We start from the raw sequence: 18,355 nt of genomic DNA, 5'->3' as shown, positions 1-18,355 counted from the left end.
GAAATCACACACTAATTATTATTAAACGTAAACTCAAATGAATTTTAGGATTAAGCAATGAAGTAATGACAATAATGAGCAGTAGAATCATGGTGTGGAAGCAAGCCCAGAAGCTAAAAAACTTCTTTATTCATCCATTTTTAGTGGATGTGGTTTTTCACGATTTTAAGATTTGACATTGTTGTATTGTAGGGTCTTTACCTACAATATGAATGCCTTGAGGTGACTGTTGTTGGGATTTGGCCTGATAAAAACTGAATTGAATTTAAATTGTGTATTTAGATAGGAGTGTACCGGAGGTGTGCATGCAAGTAGGCCATTTAGTTTAAGCCAGCCAAGACTACGGCAACGTTAATGAGTTTTGGTCTTGAGGATATCTGAAGTCAGAGTGCTGCTTATATGCTTAGTTTCCCTGCTGATTGTCAGTTCATTAAATACCTTCAATGCCATTCTTTAAAAAATATCTATCTATCAATGTTAAACACAGAAGATGTCTCATGTGGATCAAGTAGGTGAAGAATTTATAGAAAGACAATGCTGGGTTGCATTACTGGGAAACACAGTACTATTTAAACCATCTGTCACAGGTCAAGCAATTTTAGTTATATAGCAGTGCTAAAAAGTATACTGTAGTAATCTGGCTGGATGCCTCCTGTGCTTCTGCTACTTCTCTTGCCCTCTGTCCTACAGCATAGTTCTCCAAAATGAGCTTGTGGACAGGAGATGAGATATGATCCTTGGAATTAAAACAGCATTTTCTACTTTGATCATCCAGCACTGTGCGAAGCACTGAAATAAGACTCTTCTTTATCGAATCTCTACTCTCACTCTCCCTCTCTTAATCTTTCCCTTGCTTGCTCACCCCACTCTTTCTGAGCTTGGGGGATAGCTGTATGAGATGAAGAGTTAATGAAGATTTTTTTTCTTCCCCTGCATGAAGACGGGTAAACTCTTGACAACTTTGTACTCTGCTTTTGTTAATCATGTCACGATCAGCTTTCATGCTTTACAATCCCAACCCCTGAACCAGTTAAGCATGAATATTTAACATTGTTATTTTCAAGTCTCTATGAATACGGCTTAAATAACTGCATGAGCTGCTGCTACACAAATGAATCGGGACTGTAGTTGGCCGAATGGCTTCAGCCTTCTCCGTGTAACAATCTCAGTAATCTCCCTGTTTATTTCTTTTCATTACACACCATCTTATTTTATACCACTTACACGCCCTCGTCCTTACACAAACACTCATATGTGGCCATGTCTTCATAAACTGCTACTGAGATGCAACATTGTCAAATAGCCATTTAAGATGCTATCATCTGATATGGAGGCTGACGTGGGATGATGCTAGAAGTGTAGTTATGTAAGCAGCTTTCTCAGGGACTGATAGCAATCCAGCAGGGGAGCGGCGGTGTGTGTGTGTGTGGATGTATATTGGGTGTGGGTCTGGGGGTGTGAAACAAATCACACATTCAGTACGCTACATAATATTACACCCAGTGTTTTGCCACAGGTACAGAGATTCACTCCTTCAGGGAATTTGATTTGTTAACATGCTAATGTGCTGAGATTAGCGAAGCAACAAACTGAGCGCGCATCACTCAGTGAGGTGCTGATTGAAAGAAATCAACAACAGGGGAAGTGGGGAAGAAACAAAATGCACATTTTTGAAATTAAACCATTTTATTTACAGACCAAAGATAGACACACTTGATTTTTAACCAAAACAAATACCAAGCTGTATATGGACCATGCTGCATTGCAGAGTTTGCAGTCACATGACCGCTAATCATGTGACCCTACAAGAATTTCTATTTACAGGGTATCATATGCCCCAAATTCTAACTGCATTCTTCTGCTGTATTAAGTAATTCATTTTAAAGACAAGTCCTATGACTGAACTATGGAAATATGTAGCTTGCTTTAAATGATCTTGAAGTGATTGGAGGCTCCTTCCATCTCAGTAAACCAGTGAGGCATCCCAACAGCTGCTCTGCATGTTACGCTGAAGGTTTCGAGTTAGCTCATTACAATGATCCATTTGTTGTGATGAATTAATAATCATTTTGTTTGACTGTGTGTTCAGCTCCCAGGCTGCATCTCCACTATCAGCAAACATGGCTAATGTGATTTTAGGCCAACATATGCTACGTTTTGCGTCAATATGAAATACAAGAGTACGCGAGGAATTTGTAGTCATAAAAAAACATTTAGTTTTATTGCAACATGCATCACAGTATGGCAGCAGCCCCTGAAGTCAGTATTCCCATCATGTTGCTCGTTAATGCTCATTACTATCAGTGATGTTTACAGCATTGATTGCTGGATGGAAACAGATTTGTGAATTATGAACTTCTCAGTAAATATCAGGGGGCCAAGTTTTGCCCATTTTATTGGCTCATACTTTTTCCCTCACCTTGGGTCTGTGTTTATTATGAACACATGCCACGTTTGGGGCTGACATTTGAGCAGGCCGACTCCACATCGTTGATTTCAGGTAGTCCTGCTGATATGTCAGGGCCTACAGGGGCATAGGTGGCTGGAAATGCAGCTGCGGCCCTGTAGAACAACCTTGTGCTGAAAATTTGAGCAAACATTGTTCACTTCTGATGGTGGGTGTGCTGGCAAGGAGATTTTCCTAGGAAAGGAGGTCTCCTCTGTGCACCCACTTCTCTCTACAGCTTCCACAGCCAGCATCAATAAATGTATGTATGTGTAACCATCTTATTCCATGTAAGGAGCATATCTAATGTCGTATACTGTTGAGCTTTTATATTTGTAACCCAGCTTTTGATTGATCTAATTTCTTAACGGGCAGTTTGAAACCTTTAATTTATCTGGTCTCTCGGTATTTTAAGAAAATGCAAAATAACTGACTGCTTTACATGGCAACACTGTGAAATGAGACAGTTGTTTGCTTGTGCAACGCTGAAGGGAAATGCTGAATCTTCCTGTAGCAGTCTTCAACAATATGAGTTTCTGTTGACTAAAACACTGCACACATCATAAAATACACTGCATAATGCTGACTCAGAAGAACAGTAACTAATGCTCAGGTATCAAGGTTTCTTGTCACAATTTGCTTCTAAAAAATGTGCATCAACCCTCAGGCTGGCATGAGAAACCACAAATAGGGCTGGTCTTTTGCAGCTCTTACAGCAGGGTCACAAAGAGATGAATTGCCTGCATTACCTCCAATAAAGAAAAGAAAATATATTCTGTGGCTACTAAAGCTGAAGGTTTATGGAAGCTACACATTTTACTAGGCTTTAAACTGAGCATAGATTTCACTGCAGGTCCTCAACGCTCCCATGCTGCAGGAATACATCCACATCCTCCTCATTATCCCCCTCACCGAGCATAGGGCATCAATCAGGTGCATTGAGCGTGTTCTCTGGGGGAAACACTCTGCAACCATCAATACGTCAGCCTTGCATCACATGTCTTATAGATTTATCAAGTCATTTATTATTTATTGATGTGAATAAAACTCAAGGTCATCTTGTAAGAGTCTTCACCCATACTGCTTGAGAGGGTACAGCAAGGGTTTGATTTCAGTGGTCTTACTGCTCCTGTAAGGTCACAACCTCGTGAGGTCAAAGTGACCATAGCTAATCTGATGAAGAGGTTATCATGAACTACTCATCAATAACACTCTACAGCAGCTCAGCTACTGATATGATAATGAGCACATTCAAATATATATGTCAAAAGATTCAAATGAAAAAGATACATGACTCAGCTTTTCTTTCAATACAACCCATCTTAATATTTGTTAGTGTATTGCCCTACCTCTCCACCAAATATTTATGACAGATGTTTGCTCTAATTAGTTTGTTTTTTCCTCGTATTTTTGGAAGATATGAGCTCATTATTTTTTCAGCTGCAGGCAATTCCAAGCTGCTGTATGTTGTTTCTATTTCAGCTTAATAAGTCAAAAAAGTTAAAGCACTTTGTTTAGATATAGAATCAGCTCAAAATCAATAAAATGATACAATCAATATATGAATTTACTACTACAATGATAGTAACAAATAATTAATTAACTATTAAAATGACACACTAAACTGCTGTCTGTCCGTCTGTTTATTCGTAGCTGAGCAAACACACAGTTTTTCGGTCCACCGCCTGCAGCTGCATGCAGTTCTTCACTTTGAAAATTGAAATAAAAAAAGGAAAGCTTTGGCATACATTATGCTTTTTTTTCTTTCACTCCCACCATTAAATTGAATATAACATATTTAATGGTGTAGCCAGATCGCATTTTGGCAGCCGCTGGTAACCATGAGCTTTGTTGCTCTCACTGTTACAGGAGCATGTTTTTGGAGCAATAGTGTGTCCACAGTTAAAATACCTATTACTAGCTTAGTTCTGAACCATATTTTAAGTAGTTTTACTATATAAAGCGTCAGATAAAATGATCTGATTTCTCTGCTATGGGTGGTTCTTTACAATATATAAGGGAGACAGGAAAGACCCAGTAGGCTATACACTACAGTGAGCACACTAGTGTGTCCATGTGTCTTCACTCTGTTGGGTATGTGTACTTTAGCATTTCATTACTGAGGTGTAGTGTTTGCAGATTTCTCTCACAGGGGATTTCACATAAACCACTTAATGTATATGTATAACTACACTTAAATCTGCAATTCATGCTCATCAGTATATCCGCAGTAAAATAACACCCCCACCTTTTGTCATGAATGTATTATAGAGTCGTTGGGTTTAAGGTCAGAACTGGCATGCACACCATGTAGACACAGAGTTGGGGAAAATATCCTTGTAGCTGCGTGTTGTTGTGTGGGAGGCAGCCACGATGAGAAGCTGATGTTAAATCGATGATGATGGATCAAAGTGCTGCACGGCTGGAGCCCTGCGGTGTTAGGGTGTGCGGAACAACAGTGACTTTTACATCTCTTCCTTTCTACTCATTAGCCTCTTTGTCTCCTCTTTTACCCCAATTCTCTCTTCATCTTGAAACCCTCTCTGTCTCTCCCCTACATTAAGAGGAATGCAATGTGTGTCTGAATTTTTGAGTGGAGAGAGAGGTGACTTGATGCTTTGTGTCATGGTGTCAGGTAGAATCAGACACTAGCAGATGGGAAGAAAAATATTAACCTTTAATAAACAATCAGTATCAGTGCACAAAAAATGTCCTCACTTTTGGTAACATTTTGCCTGTAACCACTATAAAAGACATGTTTGTCATGAGTGAAGCTACTACGCTTCAGTGAGGCTGAATTTTGGCATGTAGAATAACAGCAAAATGGTTGTTTTCACCTCTGAACAAGACTATTGTAAATTTAACCACATGCAAAAACAATAACTGCCAGTTATTCAGTGTGATCATGTTCTATAACCATCCAAGTGGCAGAATCTAATCACTTGGTTCTGTTTTCTAGGAGAAAAACATTGGCCGGTCCGCTCCCAGAGTCACCATGGTAGGGATGGCTATTCTTTGTTAAAGGTTAAAGCTGCCTCTAGCCACTTATTTTACATTTGCTTTATGAACCTGTTAAAGATTTATACAGATAATATAAGATAATATCAACTTCCTGCGTGTTTGGAGGCAGCTTATACCTGGAGTGTTAATTGTAGTGAAGTGCCTTCCCATTGATCTCTATTTGTATACTCAGTATATAACCTCCTACTTTACATTTAGCTTTTCTGTCTATGTGACAAGTGCACATGTGTAGTCTGGTTCATTTGTGTGCTATTTTTAGGGGTGAAACGGTACACAAAAATAATTAGTATGGTTAAAAGTCTATGCAATGTTAAAACAAGTTGAAGTTGTGCATAATAAAGACAAACATGCTATGTCACCCTTCTGCAAAGAATATTTTTCCAAGCCTGAAGCAGCAGAAAAAACAGATTTATGAGGAAATAGCCAACCTGGTTTTGTCCAAAGCTATAATACGAAACAACCAAATAACTGGCACTTTTGAATCAGCTTGATCACTGGTGGTTTTTCCTTGAAGTATGCCTCCAGTCATGTCTGTAAGGTTGCCTCCAACACATTTTGGTTGTCATGCAGCCGCTAACTGGTCTCTAAAAACCTAAAATAGTTAAGTCATGGTTAAAAGAAAAATATACCTCTTTTTTTCAATTCCAAGGTTTTACATATCAGGACATCACAAAAAATGAGAGATGAACAAAAAAATATATCAAGTCATTATTTAAGAAATATAAAAGCAAAATGTAGAAGCACTGAGGGAAAAACTAAGTGCGCCCAATGATTCAGTAGCTTGTAGAATCATTTTTATTAGGAATAACTTAAATTAATCATTTCCTTTAAGGCTTTGTCAGTCTCTTCATTGAGGTTTGCAGAGATTTGTTTATACACAGCTCTCATGTCAAGGTCATGCCACAGCATTTCAAATAGGCTGAGATCTGGACTGACTGGGCCATTGCAGTGCCTTGATTATTATTTTTTTTCCCATTTTTTAAATAGATTTGCCAGTATGCTTGGAATCATTGTCCTGTTTCATTACCTTATGTTACCTGTGAGACATTTAACTCTAGAATAAGTTGGTACACAGCACTGAGTCTGTATCCCAAGATCCGCCACCGTGTTAGATAGTTGGTATGTCATGCAATGATGTTTCTTTTAAAGAGAAGTGGCTAATTACTGGCAACCTTTCCAAAACATGTCATACTTGTTCAGTTTTTTTCTAATTGTATTGTCCTGAACTTTAACGTGCTTACTGAAGTTTATAGATCCAGGATGTAAGTTTTTGTAATTCCTCTGCAAACTTGTCAATTTTATTTTGGGATGCATTTTCCCTGGATGTCCATTTCATCATCACTCCATTACAGAACTTTGGATTCATGGACAGATTGTTTGGAAACAAACTAATAAACCTAATCAGATTAATGAGTAGGACCAGATAATGTTTTAGGTTGTCCTGATATGTAAAACCTGAGAACTGAAAAGGGGAGGTGTGGGTTTTTTTTACCCTAGCTCTACCTTTCTTCATCCAATCTTTGGTTCCACATATTTGGTAGACTCAGTGAATGTGGTGCACTAGTCTGTGTCCAGTTTTTGTCATTTTGAATGATAGCCAGGTGGTGCCTCTTATACATCCAGGGGCTAATACATACATTAGTATGTTGTTGGACAAAAGTGGCGATCTGTTAAAGCTCTGCAGATGGGACCATCTAACTTGAGATAACAAGTTTCCTTTGCATTAAAATATAGACTTAATTAGTCTTACGCTAATTTAAAGGCAAACTGAACCCAATGCCCTGTAACAGGCTATATGTATGTACCGTAACACCCCTATCTAGTTCTGTTTAGGTCACTGGTGTGGTAATGTGGGCTTGCCTATAAGAAAACACTGTAAAGAGGAGATTTGCACTAAAAAAGTTTCAGCCTACTTATTTAAAAATATATATTTTTAAAAGCTAACCAAACTAGGACAGACTTTTTATAAACAAGAATATTCTGTACCTCCTGATGTTTGTTGAAGCTGGCCCACATTATATGACTTTTTTTTTTTTTTAATTGTGCTGTGCATTAAAACCCAACTGGTCTTGTTTCACGCTTGTGTTCTAATTCCTGCCCTTTGGACTGTATGTTTTGAAATGTTTCACTTTCTATGTGTTGTCCTCTTTACTGAATTGAATGTCCTAACCTCTATGGTGTACGTGCTCTTCGATTCTGTCCGTCTCAGTGGAGAGGAGGGCTGGTCTATGAAGGCATGGATAAAGGCAGTTTTGATGATGTTACTTTTTTAATTTTAAGAAGACATCAGATAAATCTGTCCTTATTCTTGCTTACGATATACGGACCCTCCTCTTCCTCCTCTACCTCTTCTTCGCCCTCCGCCTCCTCCCAAAGGAAGTCTGCTTTTCAACAGCCTGCAAAAGGAGTCGGTTGGTATGTCGATCAACTGTGAAGCAGAAGAAACTGATTCTTTTCTGCTGAGGTATTATTCCTACAGTGCGCCAAGCGATGAAAACGGCATATTGTTACACTGTTTGATTTTCAAGAAAGATTATCTTTAAACCCAGGGAGCCACTGTGGCTTTGTGGCGAGAGAACCGAGTGTAACCATGCAAGCTTTGTAGGAACATCATGACACACCACTTCAATAAAACGGATGCCTTATTGCCTTTTAACACTTGGGGTCACAGTCCACAGTGGGTTCACTGTCTATCACATTTCAAAATGAACTGGGTATGAAGTCCATCTCAACCTCTTGCCCTTCCCCTTCCCTGCTGAGACTATCATGGCACATTTGTCAAGCAGCAGAGGCAGTGAATTGTCAAGTAACTGCTTGGCCTTTGGTGTCTTGGGGGTGATTGTGAGTTATGAGATAAAGAGCGATACTTACTGGTGCTGTGGATAGACACAGTCTGTGTTGTATTTGGATTTTACTGCACTTGGAAGAACATAGTAGCAACCCTCTTTGTTAATGTATTTATCTATGAATGCATAATAAAATCTGAGTATTTCTGTGCAGCTATTAGCTTCCAACAATTCAAAACACTCATTAACAGACATGAGGTAGAGATCAGTCCGCAACCTTGACCATGTAGCAATACACTGTGTCTGTAATACTAAAAGTATACAGACAGGAAACCGCTCCAGTTACTGTAATTTTTAAAATTTTCATTAATGTATGTAATCGAACTCGCTGCTGTGAAAAATCAATAAAATAATTTAAAATACGATCCAAACCTTTCATCTGATTTTTAAAGCCAGTGACAAGTACAGCATACGGATGAGAAAAAGATAGTGTGTTACTACATGGTTTTGTTTAGAACTTGTTTTGTGAAACTGACCTGTAATTCAATCGTTTTTACTAGCTGTGTAGAGCTGCACTTTATTTTAGTCATTACCTGCTTCTCCCTCTGTTCTCCTTTCACTAATGTCTGGCAAATCCTTTCTTTGGTATTTCAGGCCATTGTAAAAAAAACCCAAACAGATTTTTAGAGATTCCAGGAATCCAGTTTCCCACCTAAATGTAAAAATCATTTGTCTCACACCCTAAGAAGGATATATAATTGGTGTCCTGTGTTGTTTATGACTGACTAATATAGGCTGTATGGCTACTGCTTTCCTACTTGTGGAATAAGATTCTTTCATAGTCTAAAGTCATCAGAAAGTAGCTATATGTACAAAGTAAAGTTAACAATACATTCCACACCTGCTAGCTGGTGAACACAGTGGCATAGTGAACAGTCAAATAAAGAGTGAGCCATTAAGAGGTGGATTTACTGGTGTTTGTCAAATCATTGCTCTGCTGCATAACCCAAGTGCGCTCAGCCGACTTTCTCCTTCAGAATTTTCCGATAGAAAGCAGAATTCATGGTTCCCTAAATTACAGCAAGTTGTCGAGGTCCTGAAGCAAAGAAGCATCAACAGACCCTCACAATACCACCACAATGTTTGACTATTGGCATGATGTTCTTCTTATGAAATGCTGTTGAATTACATGATGGTACAATTAGAAAATACTTATCCACACAGGGCCGGGTGGGTCTGGATGGTTGTTTCCTTTGATAAATGAAATCCTCATTTAAAAACTGTTTTTTGTATTAACTCAGGTTTTCATAGTCTAAGATTAAAATTCATATAAAGATCTAACATAGTGAAGTTTGACTGAGAAATTACAGAACTGTGTGTGAATATGTTTGTCATATCTTTGCAAGGCCATAGCATATCAAATATATCTATGATATGAATTCCAGAGTTTAGTCTCAAGTGGCTGAAAAAGACAGCAACAAGGTTTCAGAAAACCTTGGTTGTGTGAGAGCTGTTGGATTTGTTAATGGCAAACTTCGGTGCTGAATTATCAACCCGTATGCCGTTAGCTCATTATTTTCAGTCTTGTTTCCATTGCCTTTGCATATACTGTTCATCATCGCCGCTCTTTCTGCCAGTACATAACACCACGCTGTTGTCAGGCACGAGAATTAAAACAGCTACATTTAGGATGGTCATAATTTTCTCCAAAGGAAATCCCGTCATATTAATTAACATGATGTCAATGTGATGTTATAGTTGAGTATTTATTACAGAGTTTTATTTGCAAACAAGTTCCCTGCGCTTTCTTTAATTTGACATGTGTTTTGCTGATACTGCAAAGTAATGCTGTACAAAGTCTTTTTCCTTTCTGCTGAAATTTCTGTTCTCATTGTTTTTGTTATGGCCTTAAAGTCAAATATTTAGTCTAAGCCTTTTGTCGCTTAAAATTGTGTTTGACAGATAAGAGCCACTCAGTTAAGAATGAGCACTGAGGGCTAAAATTAGATGGGGTGAAAGAGCTATAAATATAACTTATAAGCATTATCACTAGGATTGCAATTGGGTCAGAGTTAAGCCTCCTGCTCTTTCAGTGAAATCAGAGAGGAGGTGGGGCCTGAAGCTTTGTCCCTTACTTACTGAGTGAAGTAGGGCTATTATGGCAGTTAACATTTAGCGATTAAATGTGAACAGTCTTTGTCAGTTGGTAAATGTCAAGCCCATGGTGGCTTTCCTTTCGTCTACCTTTGCTGCGAGAGGAAGGGAAGGGACATGTTGGTGCCACTGGGCTGTCAGCTGAGCCAATGGGACATATACTGCATATCTGTCACACTCATTCTGCACAGATTCTGGTGCATAGATACACGCATGCACAGTGTAACCCCACTGTCACCACCTCCATCTCCTCTGGGCCTTTTATAATGCTGGTAGCTGCTCTAGCTAAGGCTAATGGGATGGCAGGGCTGCTGGTTTTAAAAAGGGGTGTCGTGAGGAGAGTGGAGCAGAAAGCTGAAGATGGCTTTCTAATAGAACTAGGGTGGGTGCTTTGGAGTCAGAGGGAAGAGGTGGAGGGATGCCTTGTGGTCACTGGGCCATTTACTTTTCATCCCAGCACCCCAGCACGTCCTCCTTTTTCATACTTTCTCCTTCTCTTATCTACTCTGTGTCTCACTTTATCCTTTGCTCACTGTATTTCTGCCTCACTGTGCTTGCTTTCCTCCCTCCTCCTCCTTGTTATTCAGAAATACTAGGCCTTTGGGGTTCCATTAAGTTGTGCATGAGCAGCTTTAAAATCAGTGTCTTGAAGTCTGTCTTTGACCACCAGGATTTCTATGATAATCAGCTCATGCTTTGTTTTTTCCAAAGATACCAAACTAGCAAATACACTTAAAAATCATACAAACAATCTAAAGGGATATGTTTTGTTTTGCAAGAAGAACACAACAAAAAAAGTAAATATCTTCTCTGTGTTATACAAGCTAAAGTTGTCTTTTGATGGTACACGTTTGTATAAGCCAGCTTTCTGTAAGGTATTGCACCACCAAAAAGCTGCAGATGAGTTCTCAGTTTCTCAAACCTGCAGCATTAAAACTACGAACAGGTGAATTAAACAGCAGTGATTATCTCATTCAGTGTTGGAAAGGTTACTTTTAAAATGTATTCCACTACAGATTACAGAATACATGCCCCAAAATGTCGTTTGTAATGTATTCTGTTAATTTACTTAATGTGAGTAACATATTCTGAATACTTTGGATTACCTAATATATTGTCATGCTTATTATGTTACTCCCCAACACTGATCTTATTACAATTCAACATTCTGCTAGGATCAAAGTATTTTTGTACATTGTGTACTACTTTCTCAAGGACTACACATCTAAACATTACTGCCAACCAACCACAAAGCAAAATTACTTTAGAAATTACCTGAAAAAAGTTCACCATGCCTTAAAAGTTCCAGCGCTACATTCCATCTAAGGATTTGCTGTTTGCCCCAGAACAAACCTATTCCACTGAGTCCCCACCCTAACTAAGAGGACCGAAGAGTCCCACCTGTCCAGGACTTGGTGGATAGGAGATGTTTTGATGCAGTGAGGGGAACCTGTGCAATCTTAGACAGGTGTTAATGTTGTGGCTGATTGATGCACGTTCACCAGTGGAGTGATAGCAAGCATTTTTTTTTTTTTTTGAAAATACAGTCTCTTCCCTCATTTGGTTAATGGTAGTGAAGAGCATCTGATGTGTTACTATGAAATCTCCCATTCCTCAGCAGATTTTAAATAATGCATTCTTGTAAGGGCAACAGCTCAAGTTTCATGCTAATGAGACAGGCAGTATGCACAGCCCTTACTGGCAGGCTAGAATACTGGATGAGCAAAATGATTCCTCAATTCAGAACTCCATTAGAGTTAAGGTTTGGAAAACTTTGGAATCGTGGCATCATAAGCTATGGTTAAAGTCTTGTAGGATTAATGAATATTTCACTGGGTATTAACTGTAATTTATCTGGATTTGATTTCTGGACATACATATGGTGAGAAATGGATCCAAATGTTGGACAAAATCTCAGGATGACAAAAAAATCTATTTGCCAAACTAAAAAAAAAAGGATAAATCAAAACATGCTGTACAAATCTAGCTGAGGAGAAAACTAATCCAACAGAGATGCGAGGAAATCGAAAAAATGATGTAAGATAGGAAAACTGGTAGACACATGAGGGTGAACGGATGATGTGAAAAATAGGAAGAGAGGGTTAGAAATACACAGGGACAAAGCTGGAGCAGAGGGCGGGTGAGAATCTTCAAAAACAGGCTAAATGGGTATGTTTGGGTATGTTCGTCATAGCAAATTACACGGCAAGCGAACACAACTTTTGATTAGCTGTTAGCATAGCATAGCATCTATGTTAGCATAGAAAAAAAAATCACCTTGAACAGTAAGCTACTCAAGCATTATTTGATTTCATTAGCCTGCAGCAGCGCTCAACCATTTCAATAAACACAGAGTGATTATATGAGAACTGTAAGCAACTTGAAAAGTTTAGCGTTTCTCAACTCTTGAGCACAAACAATGCGACATTTCATTTAAACTGGACGCGGGGCATGCCTGAAGCATCAAATATGTTTGTGTTCACACCATTTATTAACATTTGTTTTTCCTTACCCAGATATGGGGTCGGGGTTAACTACAGCTTTGACTGGAAATGAAATCCAGCCTCTTTCATGAAAGTTGGAGCTTCCGCTATTCAGCTACTGTACGTCTTCAGCCTCACTTTCACCCTAGCTACACGAAGTGCACACTGTATTTGTGCTGAACGTATTTTATTAATTATTAAATGTGAAATTGTCCTTTCTAAAGTGAATCCCCAGGGAATACTGATCTGGAATAGAAAAGTCAACCTTTGCTAATTTATTCATATATCACTGTCACTCTGTTATGTTTGTGTACAGTACATGATGCTTGTATGTGGCTCAAAATGATTTTGTATGTGCATGGCGCTAACATTAGGCAGCTGGTGTCTAGAGCTTGGTGACCTTGGTCATATGTTTGTTATTTTTCTCCCCTTTCAGTCTCTCATCACTCACCACTCTCTTCTCTGTCATTTGCTTCACTAGAGATTGTGGCCAAATACACATATCCCTATTCACTGGATATTTAGTGGCTGGCTTTTCAGTAGTTGGACAGAACGCAAATCCTTAGAAATGAATGTTCTGATAGTTTCTATGATACCTCAGAGAATGTGACTACAAATGCTTATTTAACCTTGCCAAGGGGTTCAAGGTATTTTCTGAGTTTCTCAGCATGCCTTCTCTTACCTCCCTTATGTGTTGTATGTGGATGCGATGCTTGGAAGTGTGATGTGAAACAAAATGCCACGCCAAATGTCAGAATACTGAGTCACTTGCACGCCATCTGGATGCTATTATGCAAACTTGCCAAGGAGGTATTCTCCAGAGATCACTTACCGTGTCAGTAAAGGGAAATTTAATGTGAGTAATGTTCTTGCGGACTTGAGGGTGACTGTATCCAAAAAAGGTGTTTAAGATTAGTCTCTGCAGCCCATTGATCACAGCTATGGGTGTATATGCTTGATTTAACCATTAAATCTGACTGACACCATCTGACAAACACACAGCTCCGTCATCAACATACTGACAGCAAATCGGCCATTTAGCAATTTAGATAGGGATCCTGTTTAACCTAACAATCTGGAGAGTACGTCAATCACAGATAATCAACCCACTGTATGATTAGACAGCAGCACTGGCTTTGAATCTATTTTAATATGCCAATTAAAGCAGATGAAGGCAATAAGTAAAGGACGGCGGAACATTCAGGAGATCTCACCCTCCACACTAAGCTTACTTAACCACTGAAAAATAGGTTTCCTGGGGTGCTTTAAAGTAGTACCAAGAGAGTTTTTTTCTTTTTCTTTTTTTGCCATGTCAGCTCCAGGAGCCCAGGAGGATGATGGTGCATTTGGGTGTTCCGAGCTGATAAGCAGACTCATGGCCCTGAGAGTTTGGGGGTGCTAACTGTGCTGGGACTCTGTCTTCAATGTGGTTAATTGGTCCCCTGATTACTTTGGGATCAGTGAACGTTGCTCTCCAGGCTCTTAATGAGCTAGTCTTCTCCTGCTTCTCAGCCCGTCATTCAGCTTTGGCTCTCTCTGTGGACCCCTCAGACCAGACTTTGAATGGAAATCACCAGATTGAGACAAAACTTCACAAAGTTATGCTCTGTTTCTGGGTTCTGTTGCTTTCAAATTTTTACAGTAGAGACACATAATATCCTTCAATGATGAGTTCCCCTATCAGCACGGTCCATTTTTCTTGAAGTTTGTCACTTTTTAAAAACTTGCTGGGTAGCGTGTACTGAAACTACACATTTCATGCGCAACAACACGTGAACTGCATGCAGTTTACATGGTTGGTGATGACCTCTCCACAATTGTCCTCAATTAACTACTTTTCAACTGAAAACATGTTTCTTATCTTCAAATCAGATGTTTTTTAATCTTCTAGGATTTTGTGGAAATGGCAGCCTTATTCTGAAAACACGTTGAACTACAACATATCTTTTACCAGGCCTGGTAAAAGATATCATACTGTCCAAAATAATGACTTAAAAAAGTCTAATCTATGTGGTGGAATTGGCTTAAATACCATTTGGATTTTTAAATATACAATAAATACTTACTGTTAGTGTTGTGTTTATCAGTAAAGAATGAAAATATTATTTCAGTTCTAAAAGTAAAAACATTCAATTTAATTGAATTCAGTTTTATTTTATACAGCATCAAATCACAACAAATGCCTTAAGGTGCTTTATATTGTAAGGTAAAGCCCCTACACTAATATAGAGAAAACCCCAACAATCACACAACCCCCTTTTAGCATTTGATGACAGTGGGAAGAAAGAACTCCCTTTTAACAGGAAGAAACCTCCGGCAGAACCAGGTTCATGGGCAGCAGCCATCTGCCACGACCAGTTGGGGCTGAGGGGGGGAAGACAGGACAAAAGACACAGTGTGGAAGACAAGCCAGAACATATAAATCAGTCATGAATATGAATTAACTGAAACTATATGAAACTACATGAAACTATATGAAACTATATGTTCATGTGTTACTGGAGTAACTAATATTAGAGTGTGTATTCTACACTCTAATTAATTTTTCTCTACTTCCCTTCATGATTTACTGCAAGAGTTCACCTTACAATATAAAGTGCCTTGAGGTAACTATTGTTGTGATTGGGCGCTATATAAATACATTATAAATAAAATAGAACTGAGCTGAATTGAATTGAATGAAGAAAAAAATGTGAATAAATTATTGTATGTTCTGCACAGCACAGATGTTTACTTGTCACCTGCTGTAGCTCATTACAGAAAAAGTTTGTTTGCAGAGATGAGTCATTCACTTTGTGACTCATTAACATAATACTGCACGTTGGTTTTTGTTTTTTTTCCTGGGGGTGGGGATAGGGCGGTGTTGTTGCTTTCTTTGTTAGATTGAAATGGACCAGTTTTAACCATGTTTGATTTAAATGGATGCACTCTGTGCACGCTATGATAAGGCATCCTGTGTCTACTCTACAGTATAGGAATTAAGATCAAGTGAAATCATAGCAGTTTTTTCCACGCCAGAACCAACTGATACCTGGGCCATAGTCATTAGCAGTTTTTAATAATTAAAAGAAGTTAATCTGCTATTATGTACCCTGTATGTGTCATTAAAAGGCTGTTTCTCTTAAATTATCACCATTACTGAGGGTTTTCCCAGACACAGGATGTCTTGGCTAGAAGTAGAGCAGGTCGCCTGCTAATCAGAATCCCTGCCTCCCCCCAGTCTGCATGCTAAAGTGTCTAACTCTCAATGTGTCCATGTGTGATTTTGAGGAAGTGCTTGAGGCATAGAATAAAGTGTGTGAATGTGGCTTGCATGCTACTTTGAATGCTCAGGTAGAGTAGTGAAAGGGCTATGTAATTACCAGTTTGTCAACCACATTTTGTTTTACTAGTCACCTTTAATAAGATTAGCATAATCACATGCACATTCATTCATAAGTCGCTCTACTATTCAGTGACATACCAAAAATGTTTATTTCATGAATTGTTTATACTAATAAGCTAAAGTAGATGCAGTGAGCTTTAGCAGAGACAGAAAGTCTTGGTTGTAGTGATCCAGTCATTCCTGGCATCACTACTCAAAACAAGCCTTTGTATCAGTAGTATTGATACTTTATTTTCTCTAGGTATTCATCCAGACACCATAATAGAAGCGTCTCACTGCCTAATTTGCAAATAAATACATCAATTGCATCAATCAACAATAAATCTGATGCAAGTTTCTCAAACACTGATTTTAGGTGAAATAATTCAGTAGTATACTTCATAATAATAATTATTTTGTAAGCTAAACTAGTTCAAGCTCTCTTGGTGTGCCACCTGCAGCGCACAAAATAGTTGCCTTGTTGTTGTCATTTAATGACCTGAACGCACTTCAGTTTGTCTCAGCAAGTCATATCCTCTCACTCTCTTTCACTTTCATGCACAGAGAAGCTTTTGATAAGTGCTTTTTCACAGTAAAATTAGCTTCCCTAGTTTATGTGTTTTGTGGTTTCATTTGTAAGTGGTGACACAGTCACAGTACACTTAAGCATGCCCGGACACAGTGCTCAGCAATTAGTCAAAGTAACACACTAGTCAAAGGAATTGGACTTTGGGATTCAAATGAGCCTAGTGTGAGTACACCTGTTTAATCACACCAACAAATGAAGGAATCTCTCTTTTTGGCAGGCGTATTCCTGATCAGGAGGGGTTTCATTTTAGGGGTCTTCTTCTGAATTCTAACATAGATAGGAGAAGACTTTAGAAAAGAGGATGACAGTAATCTGAACATCTTCTTTGGTCCACCAGCAATACACCCCACCGCATGGTCATAGACCATAGATCAAAAGTGAAGAACATTGATTTGATGCATTAGTAAAGTAAGCAGCATTATTGTGATATAATAGATCATTAATAATGAACGATAGTGCTACCAGGGACAAACAAAAACGAAAGATCTGTTGTGACAGATACGGATAATATAGTAACTAAAAAGACATAGCTTTTTATACATGGCTTTATATTACTAAGCTGTTCATTTAATATGTTCCAAAGAAGCAGTTTCTGAAGTCTGTGAATTTATCCCCTTGAATAATCTTTTCTGTGAGTCACTGTTAAGCACTGATAAGAAAAAAGAAAAAGCCAGTGGAGGAACACACAGAAGACACATCTCATCTATCTCTATAGCTCGAGCAAATATTGAAACCCATGATGTGAGAGCGTCGGGCCTCACTCTCCTTCTTCACTTCTGTGACAGATGTAAATGGATGTTTCAGCAGTTGGCTCTAATGCATTTTTAAACAGGCACAGCAGCAGACAGCAAATGAACGTGTTGCAATGGCAACACTCTACACTGGGGTCTCCATCTATTGCTGCCTTCCCCTCTCATACAAACACACAAACCCACGCTGCTGAGAATAGCTGTCATTCATCAACTTTCTCAGTACAATGGGCTCAGTAAAGGTCCCATCTTTCAACTAAAGCACTTCCACGGTGCGGTGCCAAGGCGAGCACCATACCACTGCATCACATTCCCTGTCATCCAACAAACACTCCAGCACAGCAGGATGGATAGGTGATTGGGGCCAACTGTTGTTTATCCTCTGAGATGAAATTTAAAAAGGCTCTGCTTACTCAAATGATAACACGTTTGACTGTTACTACTGATTAGAGCTTCCTTGCAGAGACAGAAAAAAAGGGATAATGGCCAGAGATGAGGACCAGTGCATGTTAAATTTGCAGAGTCCTTTCCAAAGACTACAAGTTCAAAAACACATCCCAAATATATTGTACAAACATTATCCATAAGAAACGTATTAATCACTCTGATGCATACTCATCCTGAAAAATTACTGCCTTTCCATGCACATATGTGGAAAGCCAGAGATAGAGATGGCAGCAGTAAGACCTACAGCACAGAACATCAGTGAAAAAAACAGACTGGAGCCATAAGCTAGTCTGCTGGGATTCTGGCTGAGCTTAAA

General features: G+C 38.8%; 1 protein-coding gene across 10 annotated transcripts in view; it reads left to right on the top strand.

Moving 5' to 3' along the window:
• The window catches only part of LOC102289481 (protein shisa-6), an 80,770-nt gene that overhangs the window by 50,405 nt on the left and 12,010 nt on the right, over positions 1-18,355 (top strand). For 5 of the 10 annotated variants that reach the window (XM_005923742.2, XM_042221671.1, XM_005923745.2 and 2 more), the window contains one exon: positions 5,406-5,444. The exons of the other annotated variants lie outside the window; for them this stretch is intronic. In XM_005923742.2, coding sequence (XP_005923804.1) covers positions 5,406-5,444 — 39 coding nt within the window. The remainder of the gene's footprint in view (positions 1-5,405; positions 5,445-18,355) is intronic. 10 annotated transcript variants of the gene reach the window in all.

The sequence above is a fragment of the Haplochromis burtoni genome, unplaced genomic scaffold, assembly GCF_018398535.1.
Source record: "Haplochromis burtoni strain Fernald_Lab_line unplaced genomic scaffold, NCSU_Asbu1 Contig_71, whole genome shotgun sequence".
NCBI classification, from domain to species: Eukaryota; Metazoa; Chordata; class Actinopteri; order Cichliformes; family Cichlidae; genus Haplochromis; species Haplochromis burtoni.
Note: the sequence above shows the minus strand (reverse complement) of the source record. Positions and strands in the feature narration are given on the sequence as shown.